The sequence below is a fragment of the Trichoderma atroviride genome, chromosome 2 (genome assembly GCF_020647795.1).
Source record: "Trichoderma atroviride chromosome 2, complete sequence".
Lineage (NCBI taxonomy): Eukaryota > Fungi > Ascomycota > Sordariomycetes > Hypocreales > Hypocreaceae > Trichoderma > Trichoderma atroviride.
In genome coordinates, this window is record NC_089401.1 from 2,855,396 (window position 1) to 2,874,462 (window position 19,067).

Sequence of the window (19,067 nt, forward strand, 5' to 3'; positions counted from 1 at the left end):
GCTGCAAAGCCCAGAGCCCGTCAGTTCGGCTTTCTTGCGAGAACCCCTGTATTTGTGGAGCGATGGGGTCCTGGGCATCTCCAAGGTGGCCCGGGTCATCTGCCGTTGGCCGATTAGCTGCCGATCGGGGCAAAGAAGCTTCACCTGCAAGCTCTGGAATGAAAAAAACCTGGAAGACAAGTGCCAGCAACAAGAGAATGGGTTATCAGCCGCTACCGCTAGGATCTGTGCACCCCTCGAGTGGAGAAATCGTCACGGAGACACAGCTACTCGATGCTAGCCATAGTAGCTGCAGCTTGAATAGACACAGAGTGGCTACTGAAGAACTTCTCCATCTATCCTGAAACAGCTAGAAAACTGCGCATTAGTCCAGTAATTATCTGTCTCGTCTTATTTCCAAGCACTTTTGCAATAGTGAGAGGGATTTGTTCAAGCGAGCATGATAATTAGACCTCGAGGCGAGTTGTGTGAAGAGGATACCCCACCTCGAGGCAAATCTCCCGGAAAGCTGCTGAGATTGATGTGCAGGGCACAGGCCTTATTTGGAAATCACCAGCGTTTAACAGTGTCGGGGTTTTCTTCCACGCCGGACGGTATCGGAGACCTGAGCTCTTGGGTCTAGGATTGTGGATTTGCTTTAATGGGCTAGTATTTCCAGCGCATGCTCGGCGAAAGAGGCACCCAAGCGCCGACTCCATATGCTGGAGCTGCTAGTGTTGTGGAGGAGTATGGAGTATATCGTCCAACTAAAGTAAGTGTGAAGAATGAGATTTCTGATCGACTTCAAATCCTTCTGCGTGGACGACGGGAGATGGGTGGCAAAGTTTGGCGTATTCGTTGGACGCCAGTAGGGAAGTTTTGCCTATATGGCTTCACGAGTAGAGGCTCAGCGTCGTGACATCAACATGAAGCTCTCGCTACAAATGATTGAACGATTTAAATGTCACAATCGTGGTGGAGTCAACTTATTAGTTCAGTTTCGACACAAGCCACCGAGTCTTCTCCTGAGGTTTGCGTGTGTAGGTATTTGCCGACTCAAGCCCATCAGCTGCTGAAGGTAGAAGAGACGGTTATTGCAGTAAGACAACAGCGCAGAAACATGTCGACTAAGCTTGTTTCCAGTATTTAGTACCCGAAATTTGTCTAGGTTAGTATTCAACCCAAGCTGAAGTAGCATATGAGTAGTGTGCTCTTGGCTGTATATCCCCTTGCAAGCATAGGAGCCAGAAGCTGATCTGAGCGTCGTTCATACAGCATTCCACTGCCAGTAAATAGGAAGAAGAAGTTGTTCGAACGTCCTACCTATGCAGTATTTGGTTAATGAAATACTGGTGGGTAGCACGTTGGCGGTTTGCTAGATATTGGAATACCGTGCGCGTGTGGGTTTACGGAGACCTGCTGGCAGCTGGTATTGGCCTGGCTGTTTCTCCAATAGCTTGTTTATAGGTGCACTGAGTCACGTTGTTTAGCTTTTACGAGAGCACTCGCAAGTTGAAACAAGCCGTCCACTGCAGTCCGGTGGTACTGCTAGGATTGTGTGGTTGCAGAGCTGAAGTTCATCTTAGAGAAACATTCGAGAACGCTGTGTTTAGGATAAAGCTGTCAATTAGAAGGTGAAATGCAGCGAGAAAATGTTCAATCGACAATTGTCAGGACAGAAATACCTGTGTTAACATCACTTGACATCAACTGCGCTTGAAGCCACAGGTGGGCGGCGGTCAAATCAGAGAATCGATACAAGACATACTGAGCACAGTCTGCTCTTCAGGTCGAACACTGAACGCGTAACTGCGTGGCGAAGAACGCATACGATGTCCCTTATCTCGCTTCCTCATATTAGGCTGATACTGTCTCTTCGTGGGATTCATAAAGGTACTTAGACTTCATTACCCGGTGAACTAAGCCACGCTGCGGAAAGAGGGCTCTCACTATCTGGCGCTGCGTTGTGGATTCTGTGTAACCACGAGACATGGTGTCCAAGACAGATTGCGAGAACAAGATTTGTGTCGTTAACGTGTCAAGTGGACTCTCCTTGAAAGTCGTATCCGACGGCATTGACAGCTGTTGGGTACACCAATGGACACCGGACTGTTGGACAAATAAAGAGCCCAGGATGAACGGTCACACTGCTTCATATGGCAAAGGTTTGACCGCTTCATATGTGCATGAACTGCAGTTTCTGAATGAGCAGCCGTCGCATTCGAAGTGTGCCTGTACACGTACACGCTCGCGCCAGCGAGTAATGAGTGGTCACACGCAAGGCTGTGATTGGTGTCACACTCTCTGGTTCAGGTAGACTGTTTGAGGACCGCAGGCGCTGGAACATACAGGAATTGAAGCGCCGGGAATTGTGCGACTAGAACCTGTTGTAAAGACATATCCTCAAGGCCTGGCCAATGAAAGCTGGTGGAGCTGTGACAGCAACGAGATAGCGGGCGATGGTTGCCAAGTCGAGGTCAGCTGTGTTCCCCATCAGCTCATCCCGGCGCCCGGGTGGTGGTAGGACGAGTAGCGCACTAGAAAACGACGAGCATGCACAGCAGCATTGATGTCTCTCATTTATACCTAGCACAAGTAGTACAGAGAGCATGAAGAAGGCCGGTGCAGGGGTCTGTGGCCTTGGTAGCCATCCTCTGTTGTGTCTGACACCGCCCTGCATGCCGCAGTAGCAGAGCCGTTTCTTGACGAATAAGTCTTAGACATGCGCATCTCGTATGCTATAGAATCAGCGTCGGCCGTCCCCACCGGCGGCATTCTGGAGCACCTCTCCAATGGCCGCGGGCGAGAATGTCTTTGGTTGCCGCTCCGTTGTGTGGGGACCCCGGCTTCAATGGCGTGTGGGTGAGCTGGCTGAAGGAGGAGGTGTTGCTTCAACAAGACGCTTGGATGCTAGTGGTCGCTTCGTGAGAGCTCGGAGATGAGCCCTTCCATGGCGATAAAGCGGTCGCACTATCTACGAAGAGCATGTGGTATTAGCAGTAGCATCGTGTAGCAGGATCAGGATGAACTGGCGGCAGGCTCTACATTCGCCGTAGGACATGCCTGAATCTAGCCAGACGTGGAAGTTTTTGGCTGCTGTTGGCACCCTGGTTCGTTCGTTGGCAACAGGGGTTCGTGTGCAATTGGCCAATTCCCATCTTGCATTGCCCCTGTCAGCCACTTCTCGCGTCTCCCGTCCCAAGCCTGAAGGAGGCAAGTCTCTTGCGTCGTCCTCCACTAAGATCAAAGGAGAGCTCCGTGTCAGATTTGGAGAGGCTCTCGAATGTCTCGGCGATGCTGCTTCTTCTTCTCACTCGAGATTGGCATCTTGGTCTGCCAAGCAAGAACACCAAAGGCCAATGTCTGGAGCAGCTCGACGTCACCACGCTGAGGCTTCAACTTGCTGCAGACAGCCCGCCCGCATCAAAACAGCCGCTGGTCCCCCACGCCCCCTTTTCTCGATGCCGTTGAGTTGGTCGAGGCTTCGTGGCACCGCGCGAGGCATCTCGTAGCCGTGTTGCTCTGCTGTGCGAGCTCGAGTTAACACCAAAACTGGCAACCCGTAATATTGCTGCGTAACCATGACTGCCCCCCTAATACTGTACACGGCAGCAGCACGCAGTCGCAACGAAGAGACAGAAGAGACTGAGCACAGAGGCGAGCTCGAATCCACCCAGCAGGAGCTGCGTTCCGGTTGGCTCTCCGCGAAGCCCAGGGCTCACGTCGCCGGCGCCGTTGCTCGGGCGCTTTTTGTGATGAGAGTGACAAGGTCTGGCTGCGGGCACCAACCGAGCTCCCAGCGGCTGTATTCCACGCTTGTGGTACCAGCAGACACTTGGACCTGGCAGATGAAGCTGTTACTTGTGCACTAATTTGTGGCTGCTGCCCTGTTTCCTGGGCGGGGCAGTGATCAACTCCCGGCCTGCTCCAAGCGCCGCTGCTGCACCTACACCTACACCTGCGCCTGCTGGTACGACTTGTACAGCACGTCTGTACGACGAGTACTGCGCGGCGCCCTCGCATGTAGCCCGTACGCGGATGCGGCGTATCCACCTGTGCGCATCCCCGTACCCGGTACTAAGGCAGGTACGGCGCGCTACAGAGAGCACGTACAGCAGGTACCGGGTGTCATGCACACACAGCACCTGCTGTGCTGCTGGATGAAGCTTCTCGTCTGCCAGGCCGTTGCAAGTAAAAGCGCCGCAGCTCGAGTCTTACGCGCATGTGCCGGCGCTTTGCCTGCTCGACTTCACTGGCCTCCCATCTTCATATCTACATGGCCATCCCCTCGCCTCTCGCTTCGCCTCGCCTCTCCTTCTCATCTCCTTCCATCATCCTTCTCTGCTCCCCATCTTCTCCCCATCGTACTCGGTAGTTCTGGTCCTGCCCACTCCCTTGCTGCTGGTCATCCAGGCCCTGCAAGTCAACCCTTTCTTTTTCCTATCCCTGCTGACGTCTCGAACCGTCATCTGTCACATTCTAGAACCTGTTCCGCCGATAGAAAAACGCAGCTATAGCTCCCAGCAGCTTGTCGGATCCTCGCAGGTTGGCTCTCTCCAGCGAATCAGACACCCTCGCTGCGTCATCGCGGGCATGGTTTTGTCGAGCTTCTAAAGGGTCAACAGAGGTAGAGGCAGAAGCGAGTCACTCGCCCACCGCCACTCTTGCACGGTTCCTTCTCCATCACTGCCTCCGCCGTGGCCCTGGGCCCTTTGCGCAGTCAATCAGCTGAGGCCTTCTCACCGACGCCCCTTGGCTAGCTCCGCTCATACTTCTGGGCGCCTCCGGACCTGATTCAAACCACCTTCACCTTCATCTGGACGCCGGCTGAAGGATTCTGACCGCAATGGCAGAGACCAAGATGGAGGCAAGCGGCAACATCGTTGCCTTTGAAGGCCACCCCGACGTCGTATCGACTCAGCTCCGACTGCTGCCAACCTCACCTCAGATCCTCATTCTTCCTTCCGTCCAGTCCTACATTGCCAATGATGATTCTGAGCGGGCCTTTGAAGTGCGGTCGTATATTCGAAGTGTCCATGATGCCCTCGCCAAGCGCCATGAAGCGGCACGCTGCTTTCTTCAAGAGGCGACTCCAGTGAACAAGCGACTGGCATTCCTCAACGGCGGGACACCGAGCGCTCAGGCATTGTGTATCAAAGCGATTATGAAGCACGAGACTGGTGGAGATAGAGTTGAAGCGGAAGCCATCTACGCCCAATTAGCGAGAGATGGATTGGCTGGGCTTGAGGCTAAGAGCCGAATTGACAGCCGCGTGGGCTCTGTCGGTGACGAAACCATGTTCGATGAAGAGCTCCACGATCCCATAACACGGGCCATGAGAGCTGCCGATGCTTTGGATCGTCAGACTGCCAATCTGCAGCCCGGTGATATGCTCGATCTCGCTTCGTCTACTCGACCACGAAGCTTGAGCTTGCCGCTATATGGCTATTCGGATGGCTTTGGCGACGCAACTCCGTTTTTTCTCTTCGGCGCGCACATTGAAGACGATGAAGTCATAGAGGACGATCCCCCTCTGGCTCCTGGAGCTCCAACCTTTGCATTGGTTGATTATAACCAACCATCGAAACAAATCTTGCTCGGCCCTGCAGAACTGCCTTCAGCTTCACCAAGCACCGCTGTCAAATCACAAACTCGGTCGACCTTGGGAGTAAGTCACAACACCGAGATGCTTTCCCCAACAACCGAGACTTTCAATATTCGCACAGACGATCACGCCGCCTACGGAGAGCCCATCAAACCCAATAGAAGTAAATCGGTCTCGAGCTTCAAGGGTTCACTTCCAAGAGTGAAGTCGTTAGATAGAATCTACCCGCTTAGTGCAAAGTTGAGAGATCTCTGTATTCCGGAGACGTCTTCAGAAATGAGTACAGACTTGTCTGCTCCTCGCCGCTCACACTCTTTCATGGTTGCTAGCGACCCTAAGCCTACAGTTATTCGGAAACTAAGTTACATCGACCGAAGATCGGTAGCATCCAAAGGCCGTCGGCCAACGGCTACTATCGATCTCCCTGTTGATAAGAAGCTGAACGCAAGGCAAAGCAATGCAGGGCTGTTTCACACCCATCTTGGAACTGACGTTGCTACTTCGGCTGAGATGCCATTCCAGCCAATACTACCATGGGTGGAAGATCTGCTAGTCTATTTCAAAGACGAGACGCCCAATGTGTTGCTTTCTCTAACAATCAAAGCTTTCAAAGCTGGCAATTACCCTATACTGTCAAGTTCTACTCTTACCTTCTCTAATGCCATCCCTACATCGACAGCCTCTCTCTACCAGCCGACTGCCATTGACAGCTCCATGATCAATAGGTCTCACGAAACCTCTGTGCTGAGTATGACGGATGATGACCATGATCCTTTTGCCGATACACAGCCTCACCAGCCGCTTGGGAGAGAACAGGTCGGCCCAATTGTCGACGTCATTCGGCCTCCAACGCCGGCACAAACACCACCACCCTGCAAAGCAAAGGAGAATGAAATTTACGAATTCGAAGTTGTTTCTGGCCAAACTGCTGTCGCCATCCAGAACTCGCTGCGGTCAATTCTTAGCACATACTTTCCTCCTGAAGCCGAGGGCTATCGACAATTCCAATTCTCACTCCTTCCAGAGTTCGATGGACTCTGGAAACCTGTATTTAGAGAATCCGAGTCGAAAGGCTCCCCAAGAGAAACTAACCGAAGAGTTGACCACATCCTTGCAATAGGGTCTCAACAAGGTGTGGACAAGGTGTATTCGTCAAAAATTATCAAGCAGTTGGAGACAATCGGGACCAGATCCAGCGATCGCCAGGGCCGCAGCGGCCGGGTAGATTTCCGGTAAGTTTTCTATGCTCAAGAACTCATTTACGTTATACGGCAGACTAAATGTTTGGTAGATATTTGCTTGCCAATGCGATGCAAGCATTCACTGCCCTGCCCTTGACGAACCAGACTTCGGATAATCCCTTTACCAATTCGTATCTTTTGGCGACACTTTTAATTCCCCATCTTGAAACGTATTTGGCACTCCACTCTGAAATTCGCTATCTTTTGTTAGAATATCCTCCAGAACACCTGCCCACGGTACTGGCTCTGCAAAAGTTAGTAGGCATGGATCTGATCAAGGTGGCGCAAATAGTCGATTCTACCAACAAAGGCCGTTTGCCTTTTACTCAGATTGGAGGCCCCAGCGCTGGAACCAAAACGGAAGCCAAATCACCTAAACTATCTCCGCGATCGTCAAACTCAGAGTTCACAGTCTCGAACGCGAATTTCTTGCTGACATCCACGGCTACCGCCAAGGATATTGCAAAATTCGTGTCTACTGTCTGGAATATTCAACCTGAGACTGAGGACTCCGAGCCTTCATCACAAGAGAAGAGACCAGTTGGCAAGAGGCCGAGGCCAGCACCACTGGACGCTTCCTTTACCAAATACCCTCATTCTTCAGGCTCTTTTTACAGCAAACCGTCGCCTATTTCTGCCGTTGAATCTTCTAGCCCTGGATCACTGACGTCGTCCTCCCGGCCTCAATCACTCATGGACGTCAAAACGCCCAAGTCTGATACCATGCCTACCGGGCCCTTCTCTCGACGGCGGCTGTTTCGCAGCGACTCAGCATCAATGACTACTTTTGATCATGGCAGTGACGATAGTGAATTGGACTTGGAAGAGCGGAGACTTATGCCAATGTTTATGAAATCGACAGAGCGTCAGGGTAACACCCGAAAGGCTCTCAAATTTCTCGGCTTGGCGTAATGGAGGGTCTCTTATTCTAGGCGTTGTGCTGCTATTTTGGAAGCTGTTTCTTTCTTTTTCTTTTTCCCACTCCAATTGAATCACCAAGTTGTGATTTTTTATAAAGCATAGTCAGGCTGAGTCCTGGACTGCTTTTGCTGCTCGGACGAATTATGACTTTACCCTTTTTTTCTCCCTTATACTAACGTGTGGTTTTTCACTGCTCTCCTATTTTCTACTTTTTAATCTTGTTTTTCTTCCATCTTTTCCTTTTAAAGTCATTATCATAGACGGATATTTGCAGCGACTTGGGTTGTACTAGAGTACAAAATGAAAACACGGAGATAGATATGTGTACTGCAAGGTAGAGTAGTTGGCAGCCAGAGGAAATTAGAACACAACTCTGCTCGATTCGATGGCAATGTACTCAACGAAATGGCGCTAGGCTTATCAAAATAATATAGAAAGACAATGTTGATCAAAATTGGAACTAAATGTATATGACTGGCTTTGTACTCTGCGCATATTAACAACGAATAATTGATGAGTGCATATTGTGCGAACATGTGTTGCTAAATGACTACAGCGATTTGGGACTTGGATTTAAGTAATCTATTAATGATGGCATGGAAAGCCAGCCATTCTATAAGTAGAAGTATTTTGCCAACGAGATAATATCCTACAGGCCATCCGGAATGCTTGCCGTGAAGGCATACCAGGGCAGGGATTGGCCAAGTCCTCCCTATTGATTCCCCGAACTTACCGTACCCCTGTTGTTCAGTATATCAATCCTTGCTTCGTAATACTGAGTATAATAGAAACAGTAATAGAAGCAGTAGAACTTTGTTGCCCCCTATTGATGAGTTCGTAGACCCCGAGACCCTTGTCGTGGTGGGTTGAGCTTACTTGTCTCGCGGCCCGGTTACCGAGAACCGGGTGCTGTATACGAAGATACAACGTAAGGAAATACACCCTTGTATTGTTACTTCGGCGTCTTACACGCTATTTTGTTTTCATTAACTGATAGTAGTATACTATTTGTGTATACCTAGGCAGATAATATACTCAAAACAGTCACTTTCACCGACCAAGGGACATGGAGATGGCAATAAAAACCGGTAATTACGTAGCAGCAGCACAATAACGGTAACCTAGAATAATACGCAATTCCCCTGTGTATTAATGGTACCCCCATCCTCGTGAAAGATTGGGTTTGAAAAGACGAAAAAGAGGCACCGGAAAGCCTTCCGGAATTTAGCACCATAGAAAAAAAGCAGAAAGCGACGAAAATAGCGAGCAAATAATACCAACAAAAAAAAAAAGCCAAAGCTTGCTGCAAAAAAGGGCCATAATTTCCATAAACGTCCATTATTCTCCCAAATCGTAATCTCCATGGAAGGGAAGTCATTTATGGGGGGGACAAGGGAAGGCGTGAAAGTACAGCTCAGCGCACCCATAAGATCCTCATTTCTCGTGAATTTTGCGCCCTGATCCCAATTGTGTATCACGTCCTTCCTCTCGTATGACCGTCTCTCCCATTCCCATCCGACCCTCATGTGTCCTAAAAAGCAAGCGAGAATGCCACGTTGTGTGTGCGTGTCTGAAGGGGCGAGATCCAACAAGACATGATGTAATCTATGCGCAGAAATGGGGCAAACTGAAAACCCTAGAATAGCGGAGGAAAAAGGTCATAATAAACATTGATCAGTCGGTTCCCAACGGACATCACACTGCTCTAAGCATCCTGTCACCGGACTCGGCCACGACAAAGCGAAAACACACGAAACCATAGCGGTTAAGTCGTTTAACAGCAGCTGCTGCTGGACGAGTTGCCGACACCCTGGCCCTGGCCAACGTGCACGCTGGGTTTCGTGTTGTTGGCAGTCGTGGTGCCCATGCGCTCCTTGATCTGGCGAGCCATGGTCAGGAAAGCCTGCTCAACGTTGCTGGCGTTCTTGGCGGAGGTCTCGAGGAAAGGGATGCCCAGGCTGTCAGCGAATTCCTAGAGGAGGGGTGTCAGCTTCAGGCTTTCACATGGCACTTGCTGGTTTGAGGAGCGGCAGCCTAGAGCAGCATCGGAAGGCTTTCCGCTGCAGGTGACCTGCGGTGGCTCCAGGCTGCAACTGAGACGCTAACTTACCTTGGCGACGGAGTACTCAACAACCTTCTTATCCGACATATCGCTCTTGTTGCCTACGAGCAGCTTGTTGACGCCCTCGGTGGCATACCGATCAATCTCCTGGAGCCACTGCTTAACATTGTTGAAAGAGTCCATGTCGGTGACATCGTAGACAACGCAGATGCCGTGGGCACCGCGGTAGTACGATGAAGTGATGGTTCGGAAACGCTCCTGGCCGGCAGTATCCCACTAGAAAACAAAGAGTTTCAGCACCCGCCATGTCGATAATTTGGAATACTATAGCATGTGTTACTTACGATTTGCAGCTTCACGGTCTTGCCATCGAGCTCTATCGTTCGGATCTTCTGCTCAGGGTGTTAGAAATTGATAAGCTCGTGAAAGTGGGGGTACGGGTCAACGTACGAAGTCGACACCGATGGTGGAAATGTAAGACTCAGTGTAGGTATCGTCGGCGAATCGCAGCAGCAAGCAAGACTTTCCAACACCGGAGTCACCGATGAGGAGGAGCTTGAAGAGGTAGTCGTATCTAGAGATTGGAAATAAGAGGGTCGGGTCAGCGATCGCTTCTCCTTTGCAAAGAACAAAATGGCGCCGCCGTCATGCCGTCCCATCGCTACTCCATCGCGGGGACGGATAGGAGGATGGATATGCGGCTTCCAAGGGATGCGGGCTGCGTTGGACTCTGTTCGGCGGACATGTTAGCAAGGATAAGACAGACAAGTTTCAGGAGAATATCGCCGTCAAAGGGCAACAAGGGCCGCGTACCACTCAGGGTTCATGATGGCGGTTTGCGTGGGCTGGGCGGGATGCTGGTAGAAGCAGGACAGAGAGACGAGACGAGAATCAGTGGTGAAGGCTTCAGGTTGCGATCGAAACGGATGGTTGGCTCGAGGTCAAAGGAGCGCAGTCTCGAGTACGTCAGGGAAAGATGACGGCTCGTTGGCTGGGCTGGGGATGGACGGGCAATGGGATGGGCGGTGGGCGCGCTGGTCACGTGCAGGGGCCACCTGTCACAGCGCAGCGAGGCTCAGAGGCTCATCTCATTTCCAGGCTTATTCTTAGCGCTGGATTGGTGATGGCACGGGGGGGCTTGCGTTAGCACCAGTGATTGTGTGCCTCGGATGCAATGCGTACCTGTACTTTTGCACCGGCGAAGAGGGCATTTGCCATCATTTGAGGGCACGTTACTGGGTGCAATGCATCGGAATCAGCCGGACCCCTCGACTTTCTACATCATTGCCAAGTACAAGTACAGAAGTGCTTGGCTGTAGCTGCAGCGGGTTTAGTGCCTTATCTTATCTGAGGCTACATTGTCAAGTGGCTCCAGGCATGTTCATGACTTCACCTTTGCGCTTCCACTGCATCATTCTCAACTAAAACAAAGAATGTTCTCATTTCAGTATAATCATGTTGATTTAATCAAATTGTCTAAGACTCCTTCTCCACAGAATGACCTGTGGTGTGATGATACTTGTAGGAATACGAAGCGCTTGCCGCTGGCCACGGGCAGCGATTAAGCCCTGTGCACGTTTAGGTCAGGCGCATGTGATTCGAACCTTTCCAGCTGCTCTCTAAAAGTCCTGCGTCACCTGAAGAGCCGCTCATGACTTGAATTCGGATCAGCAATTGTCATGTTTTCGGTAAATGAGATTACTGGTCACTCTGAAACAGTTTTTATTCCAAATGCAAACTGGCATGACACTACCCAATCCTGAACAAGAGACAATGAAGAAGAGTAAAATTCAAGTAAACATCAGGTAGCAGGCTACTTATCAAAAACATCCCGCATCTACCCGTATCCCACGTTTCTCAGAAGCCTGGAGCCTCACTGTGGGTATTTGGACTTTGTCCACCCGTATCAGCAAACGAACAGCCCCGGAACAATTCGAAAAAAAAAAAAAAAAAAAAAAAAATCTTCTACTAGTCCATCTCGTCTTTGTTCATCCATGCTCGTTTTACCCTTCCCGTAACACCAAGCCAGCAAACCCCAAACATCGTGCCCCGGAATAGCGGAACGGCCCCGCAATGGATGGTCCCCCAAGAACAGCCCACTGTAGCGCACCTACCTAGCCCTGGGAGGCGAAACTAGGTATGTACCTACTGTATGGGAAGAGCACTGAGAGGAACTGCCGTTCAATGCCGATGGAGATCGGAGCCATACGATTTTCTTGTCTTTCGTTGGGAAAATTTTCTCGTTTCTTGCTCTAAAACAGAAAAAGCTGCTTCTTCGAGAAGTTTGACGCAAAATCCTTGTCTCCTGGCCCTCATGCTGCTCCTCCCCAGGAGCGCCCCCAGCACCCAATGGCCGCGCCCCTGCGCAACTCGCTGACGAGCCCTGCCGGCCGCTCATGCTCATGTTTCCGATCTTGGCCCGGCGCCTCAGTCCGTGGCATCGCCAGCTTCGGCCCGGCCAATGCTCCCGTGCAGGCGCCGGCGTTGACAGAGAGCCTTTCAACAGAACAATCACAACCAGATGACAATGCTTTGCTGCTGCTACAGCTGCGGCAGCAGGAAAAAGTGCCGGGAGTAGCATCTGCGCCGCGGGGCAGCTTGTCGCGGACGACGCACTTTGAGAGCTCTGGAGCTGTGTGGATGGGAGGCCGGGGAGAGACGCCGCCGGATCCCAACAAAGCAAAGCTCGGCAAGAGTATGTTCAAACCTTTTTATATTTTCAAAAGAGAATCTTTATGAAAGGGCAGTCTGGCTAATTACATACAAAACACTGCTAGCTCTGCGAATCCTCCAAGAACGCCTTCCAACGCTGCTCCAATCTCCCCTCCCGCAAGACATCCTCGCCCCCAACATCTCGCTCCAGCTATTCCCCTCCACGCATCCTCACCTGCCCGTCGTCTCCGGCCGAGTCGCCTACGCCGCCGCCCTCTGGACCTCGCCCATTGCCTGGAACCGCGTGCCCATCATCGGCAACGTGAAGCTCGAGATCCTGGCCGAGCGCATGACGTCAGAGCCGCTGACTTTCCTGCCCAGACGGGCCGGCGCCACGTCAGAACAGCTCGTTGTGCGCTGGTGCGAGAAGCGCAAGACCAAGGAGAGCAAATCTGGTGGTGGTGGGAGCTCGTTGCCGTGGCTGAGGCTGGCGAGGGGCGTGGATCCGAACAAGGCCTTTACGGGGCTGTTCATCTTCGACTTTGATGCCGAGGGAAGGATCTTGACGCATACCATTGAGCAGGCGCAGGAGGGTGGCGACTGGGAGAAGGGCGTGGGCGCCAAGTTTGTGGGCCTGACGGATTGGCTGCTTGGTGGCATGACGAGGGATCCTGGCGCTCCGATACCAATGTTTGAGAGGAAACGAGGTTGTGGTTTCCAGTGATGAGGGAGAGGGTATTCTGGAGCCGTGTAAGAACAAAAAAGAGAGAAAAGGGGGGACGATGCTCTGACTTTCATGGCGTTGGTGGCATGGCGCCTGTATTACTATTTGGTTTCTTCACCTTGCCTGGTGTTGTGGTGGATGTGTTTGTAACGATTAAGCTGCGTTGCTTAGATGGCGCGTGTATAACTCTTGTATTCCTAGCAACTCTCTACTGCTAATGAAGCTCTTCACGACTGATCCAAGATATCACTTGAGATATTCGCTCCTCCGTGGAGCCAACATGGTTATCAATCAACTGCTGTATTTAACTAGATATATGTGACAAAAACCTGGCGCTGACGTTGTTCCCAACGCCTCTAGTTTATTCAAGCACACAGAACGTGTATGAAGACTACTACTTTCCTTCTCTAACCCGCCAACTCATCTCTCGACCCGGGGCATTTCACAATATTCTGCCGCCGAAATCGTCTCTGCCGCAGCGCACACAAACAAAAAAAAAAAAAAAAAAACGGAAAACAAAAAAGAATTCCCTTGCTGCCGGCTTCTAAATCCCTCTTTCCCCTTCTTCCCCTTCTCATCTCTCCTTTTTACCTCCTTTCTCAGTTTCGTATCTCTCTCTCTCTCTCTCATGCGTACACGTGCCCACATCTTGTTGTGTTTCTTAAAAGAAAATGTCACCCAGGTTCTCGCCCTCAAAGCCAATCTTAACAAGCTTCTTCAGTCGAGCCTTCTCCTTGGCCTTATCCGCCGCCTTCTTCGCCTCGGCGAGCTTCTTCACAGCGTCCACCTCGGCCAGTTCATAGCCCGGAGGCGCATCGTCGTCCTTGTCGAGGTCGATTTCGCCCAGCAGAAGCACGTTCTCGCCTCTCACCAGAAAGATGCCGTGCGGAATGTCCGCGTAGTAGCCGTAGGGTTGCTGGGCGTCGTGGTTGTCGGCTCTGGGGGCGAATATCCTCTCTGTGGTTGACTGGAGCACAATGTTGGCGAACTGGTCCCAGCTTCTTAATACGCCAATCAGTTTCCTTCCGTCGCGTAAAACCACCATTAGTTTTTCTACAAACAGCACTTGTTAGCACAGTCTCTCTCCCTTGCCCGCTTTCTTTTTCGACTCCCCGGGGGGGGGAATGAAGCAAGCCCGTACTGTCTGTGAGATCTAAAAGCTGCGCGGCCGTCGTGAACATCTGTGGCGGCAGCTGGGAGAATGGCTGACCCGGCCCGGCAGGCGGGGGGGGCATCGGCAATGGATAGGTTTTCCATTATAATGGCATGAGGCGGGAAAAAGCGCCGTATATGAGCGAAGAAGCAAAAAGCGTAGGTTAAATCTGAATCGTAATGTCGGGCTCAAGGGTCCATGGAGACGTGTGGCTTTGTTTTGTGATTTCGTTTTTTTGAATTCTTTCCCTTGTCTATAAGAACATGGCCAACATGAGGTTTTGGGAGAGCGACGAGGCTTGTACGGAGCAGATACAATTAGCAGTCTAGTCGAGAGATGGAGTAGGTTGCGATCGTCTACGGCTGTGGCCCGGGATGCGGCGTGCAGGGCTTATCGATAAACGGATATCACGTGTCAAAGCCTCTTGGCGGTTCAAGTACAGGTACGCAGCGCAACTACGTCAGTGTGAACGTCGGTGGAATGAATTGGCAAAAGACCAAAAGGGCCTCATGCGTTAAATAACACCTGTTGCAGGCTTTTCAAGCCAAAGTAGATACCTTGATGAAGCAGGGAAGAGTACAGATGGTTGCAGTCGTACATTGGGTCGATGGCGGGGCAGTGGTGATTAGATTTGGATGGTGGTTTGAACTGAGGGGCAGGGAAAAGCAAAATGGCTGCCGATATGGCTGAGCTGGATGACAATTGTTGGGAAGGGTGCCTGTACTTGCTCGTACACAGTTGAACGTGCTGCTACTCATGCCTCATTAGAGTATAGTAGATTCCTTTCGCCAAGACGCAGCTTCTTGGCTCTGTGCCCGTACTCTACGGGTAACTGCTGAGCTTCATCTAGGAGTAGATACCTGCAGGCTTACATATAAGCGGCCAAATCCATTAGGCCGTCGGCTGAAGCTGCACATTGAATCAATGCGGAAACCCCCAGCAAGGTTGGCTGATCCCGGCGTTTAACTCAATGGTTGAGTCATAAGGTAACTCTAGAGTCCCATGTACTCGGTTCCTACTTGTCAACAAATGAGGGGTGTCTGGGGCACAGAGCTAAGGCAGGTACTTAGCTTGTGCAGCACACGACAAGTTGCCCTCGTCATGCCTATGGCATATCAATTAATTCTATACTCTAAAAATCAAGTCTTCAATTCTAGATGGAGAGAGACGGAGAGAAAAGGAAAAGGAAAAGGATAATAGAAAAAAAAAAGGAAACTGTGAGACTGGCCATCTCCCTTTCTCTCCGTTGACCGTGGAAAGCGGTCCATTGTGGGAAACAATTAATTTTTGTGTGTATCCTATTTCAAGAGCAGCTTGTGCCTTGCTGTACACCAATATTATGCCCGCGCGCCTTGTCTTTGAAATCTCTTTTTCTGAGTGGATGCTCTATGGTAAAACGAAGAAAGAAAAGAAAAAAATTAGATAAAACCTGTCGACAACGCCTGAGCCGAATTCAAAGGCATCCTACCCTAAATGGTTAGCAGTTCCTGTATGTTAGAAAAGCCGGTGATGCAGGCATAGTTGTCGGATAGACAGCCACCATCAGCCAGAGAAGCAAATAAGCTTCCATCATCACCGCCTTCTTCCTCTCCTTTGTCTCTTGCTCTTGGACCATCTCCTTCTGTTCCGAGCTGTCTGCTGTGTATGGTGCTGCTTCCAATGGCCAAAGGCGGCAATGGCCGTTGCAGGGACACCTGTAGAGGCCAGGAGAGGGAATAAAAATGTACAAGGAGAAATAAAAGGGTGCAGTTTCGTTGCGAAAAGAAATTTGACAGAGACGAGTTGCCCTGGCTCATGTTCTGTTCATCGAAGATCGATTCAAGGCTTCTTGGAGCTCCGGTCTGTTTTGGAGAACCTCGATTGCCTTTGTATAGGTGAACCATTCGCGCTCGCGCTTGTCCTTCTCCGGCCACTCTTCCAGCTGCTCTACCACGGTGCCCTGGTAAAAGTAGTAGCGGGAGCGGTCCTTGGACGTCTTGGGCGGTCGCTTCTCCTCAAAGTTGCCCAAGTCATAGTCAATGTTGAGCGTGATGCCAGCTTCCTCCCAGGCCTCTCGCATGGCAGACTCCTGGCACGACTCATCCGACTCCCACCCTCCCTTGGGCAGGACCCAGCCCTTGCGCCGGGTAGACTGAATGAGGATGACGTAGTTGCGGTCTGCGCTGAGTGGTACGACGCCGGCGACAAGTCGTTCTCCTTGCGAGTTGTACCCTGAAGGAGGGAGATGGGTCAGTGGGATCCCGAGCTGCGGGCGTCGGCGGAGGCGAGGCAGGCAAGCAAGCAAGCAGAAAGCAAGACAAAGCAGCGACTGGCAAAGGCAAGGAACAAACGAGGCGGCGCGCACGACACCGGAGATGGTATTGGGGGACAGAGGGAGAAGAGCAGAAGAAGTCGGTGGAAATAGGGGTTTGCGAGGTGACAAAGGGGGAACTGCGCTCTTGGGAGTATCAAGATGCAGTTCTGCGCTCAAGAGGGAACTTACGTTGTTTGCTCCGCCCGGTCCGCGACTGCATTGGCAAATTGTTGGAGCCCTCGACACTAGACGCCGAGCCTGACATGTTGGCAGCTGTTGTCGCCAGCGTTCTCTCCGGCTGTCTGCTGAAAGCTGAAAGCTGAAAAAGTCTTGCGATGATTGGCCGGCCCGCGTATCGGCCGCGGGAAGGGGGAAAAAAAAGTAACGAGGGAGAGAGAGAGGTTGCCGGAAACGGGAGACTTTCACCGGCAAGTCGCGAGCTTCGTCTGGCGGAGAGGCTGGGGGGTAAAAATCACAGTGACATGCGCTGCATTGTCATCTAAAGAGAAGCAGAAAAGAATAGAGTAAAAAGGTGTTGTTTGTTTCTCGTCTGTTTCCCCCGAGTTGCGAGATGGTGGTGAATAATAACCAGGACCAAGAGTCGTGGGGGTTGGACAACGGATGCAGGTCTAGGCGGTGCCTGGCTCTTTTTTTTTTTTCCAATTTTTTTTTTCCCTGCTGCACGGGTTCGCGGAACGAGATGGCGTTCTAGACAGGGTCCGGAAGCGATGCGTATGTAACTCGGCGCCGAGTCGGGGAACCGCGAGCTGGACACGGATGGGAGAAAAAAGGATAAGCAGGATTAGCCGCAGTGGCAATGGACCGCGCAAAGACTGGACGCAGCAGGGCTGGAGAGTTACGGAGGATGGAGCACGCCGTGGCCGTTGAGCTACAGCATGGAGGTACCTGGAGTCGGTATAAGCGCGCGCCGGTGCGGTGAGTTGAGCTGCGATGAATGCTGGCGGTACCTGGAGTGGAGCGGAACTAACAGCAAGGGCTTGTGCAAGGTTGGGGCCAAACGCGGAGACGGGCCAAGAGAGAGTTTAGTTTGTCGCGCACTCTGGCCTGGGTACTTGGACTTGACGTGCTGCTTCTGGCCGTGGCAAAGTGCCGGGCTTGCCTGGGCTTCAGGGCTTGAAGTCAAAGAGTCAGCAGGCTGCCTGTACATATCGGAGGTGCAGTACCGACAGCGTCAAAGAGTACTCGCGGGTACATGTCCCAGGCCACCCGAGACAACAGGCTTCAGCCGTGCTGGCCGCGCTCTCAACAGCCGTCTGGCCGTGGCTCAATCAATATAGCGCTAGGGGCTCGAAGCCGGAGACGGCCGCATGAACTAAGACTCAGGCGACGGGCAACACACGGGATAATGTCGGTTTTGATACAGGGAAAGAGAGCAGCAGCTATAGGGATTCAGACACTTGATTGGCTGTAATGCATCATGGCAAATAATCAGGACAAGTTTAGTAATTTTCATGACAGTGGGTTCTTTTTTATTCCCTTGGAGGCTGATATTTGGCATGTTTAGCTGGTCATGGAGTTGACAACATCAGGCTCAAAACGGAAACTTGCAACCAAGAAGAGCCTCGCAGCTTAACCGAGAGCTAAATCAGACCACTCTCCAAGGACTTCAAAAACCATATAACAACATATGATGTTCGTCTAATTATTCTTAGAATTTTGTCTATAATACAAGCATCTGCCAGTGATCTAGCCTCCCGACGCCAGGATATATGCCTTTATAGTTGCCTTGTAATTCCAGAGGTGTGGTCCTACGTTACGAGTTTGGTGGGAGAGCACTGCATGCATGTATGTATGTATCAAACCCCCCTGTTTTCCCGCGCAGGCGAGCTGCACCCGATCCCTAGCTGCCGCCCCTTCAATGACGACGGCTAGGACTGTGGTATTCTGTACAAAGAAAAGATGGCCGCTGAGATGGGCAGCGGATGATATATACGAGGCTGAGATCCCGTGGTGAATGCGTCGCGACAGACAGGTGATTAAGCTTACAGGCAGCAGCTTATGAATTATGACTCAATACAAGTAGATCATGGCTCCAGCGGTAATCTGTACCTTATCGACATGTCTCTTTGAGATTTGCCGTTTAGGCACAGCTACCTGGGCAAGCTGATCTAGATGAGCGTCGGCAGTGGTGACGTACTTGGAAGTAGATGCTACCAGGCAGTAGAATGTACATGTGTACGTTATACTGTAAGTCCATGTGGTCCAGAAGCTTTCCATCCAATCACCAAGAACCGATATGCCGTCTGATGATACGTACCATGGCCCTATTGAGAAAGGGTTGCAGGAGACTTTCCGCTGCTGAGAGATTCTGGGTATTACCGGGCAAACGCACGCGTGCATGGTACTATTTGCTTCGTGTCAATAGCATTTGCATTACTGGGTGTTGCATAGTAGCTGAGAAATACGGTGAGCAAGG

General features: G+C 51.4%; 6 protein-coding genes across 6 annotated transcripts; 3 read left to right on the forward strand and 3 right to left on the reverse strand.

Annotated features, from left to right (window-relative positions):
• Positions 1 to 3,746: 3,746 nt before the first annotated feature.
• TrAtP1_003750 (uncharacterized protein) lies at positions 3,747 to 8,186 on the forward strand. Its single transcript, XM_014088140.2, has 2 exons — positions 3,747 to 6,816; positions 6,876 to 8,186. The coding sequence occupies exons 1-2, from the start codon at positions 4,826 to 4,828 to the stop codon at positions 7,735 to 7,737; spliced, it is 2,853 nt and encodes a 950-aa protein (XP_013943615.2). The 5' UTR covers positions 3,747 to 4,825; the 3' UTR covers positions 7,738 to 8,186.
• A 634-nt stretch (positions 8,187 to 8,820) lies between these two features.
• On the reverse strand, positions 8,821 to 10,785 carry TrAtP1_003751 (uncharacterized protein). The gene is made up of 5 exons (XM_014088218.2): positions 10,625 to 10,785; positions 10,259 to 10,382; positions 10,153 to 10,200; positions 9,857 to 10,084; positions 8,821 to 9,718 (listed from the first exon to the last, which is right to left on the reverse strand). The coding sequence occupies exons 1-5, from the start codon at positions 10,633 to 10,635 to the stop codon at positions 9,521 to 9,523; spliced, it is 609 nt and encodes a 202-aa protein (XP_013943693.1). The 5' UTR covers positions 10,636 to 10,785; the 3' UTR covers positions 8,821 to 9,520.
• Positions 10,786 to 12,157: 1,372 nt separating this feature from the next.
• TrAtP1_003752 (uncharacterized protein) lies at positions 12,158 to 13,184 on the forward strand (the record flags this gene model as incomplete). The annotated part of the gene is made up of 2 exons (XM_014088141.2): positions 12,158 to 12,503; positions 12,586 to 13,184. The coding sequence occupies 2 exons, from the start codon at positions 12,158 to 12,160 to the stop codon at positions 13,182 to 13,184; spliced, it is 945 nt and encodes a 314-aa protein (XP_013943616.2).
• A 661-nt stretch (positions 13,185 to 13,845) lies between these two features.
• Positions 13,846 to 14,419, reverse strand: TrAtP1_003753 (uncharacterized protein; the record flags this gene model as incomplete). The annotated part of the gene is made up of 2 exons (XM_014088142.2): positions 13,846 to 14,237; positions 14,326 to 14,419. The coding sequence occupies 2 exons, from the start codon at positions 14,417 to 14,419 to the stop codon at positions 13,846 to 13,848; spliced, it is 486 nt and encodes a 161-aa protein (XP_013943617.2).
• A 1,710-nt stretch (positions 14,420 to 16,129) lies between these two features.
• TrAtP1_003754 (uncharacterized protein) lies at positions 16,130 to 16,895 on the reverse strand (the record flags this gene model as incomplete). Its single annotated transcript, XM_014088143.2, has 2 exons — positions 16,130 to 16,548; positions 16,820 to 16,895. 2 exons carry the CDS (start codon positions 16,893 to 16,895, stop codon positions 16,130 to 16,132), a joined length of 495 nt encoding a protein of 164 aa, XP_013943618.1.
• A 552-nt stretch (positions 16,896 to 17,447) lies between these two features.
• TrAtP1_003755 (uncharacterized protein) lies at positions 17,448 to 18,235 on the forward strand (the record flags this gene model as incomplete). Its single annotated transcript, XM_066112019.1, has 3 exons — positions 17,448 to 17,566; positions 18,084 to 18,088; positions 18,156 to 18,235. 3 exons carry the CDS (start codon positions 17,448 to 17,450, stop codon positions 18,233 to 18,235), a joined length of 204 nt encoding a protein of 67 aa, XP_065968101.1.
• Between the last annotated feature and the right edge of the window lie 832 nt (positions 18,236 to 19,067).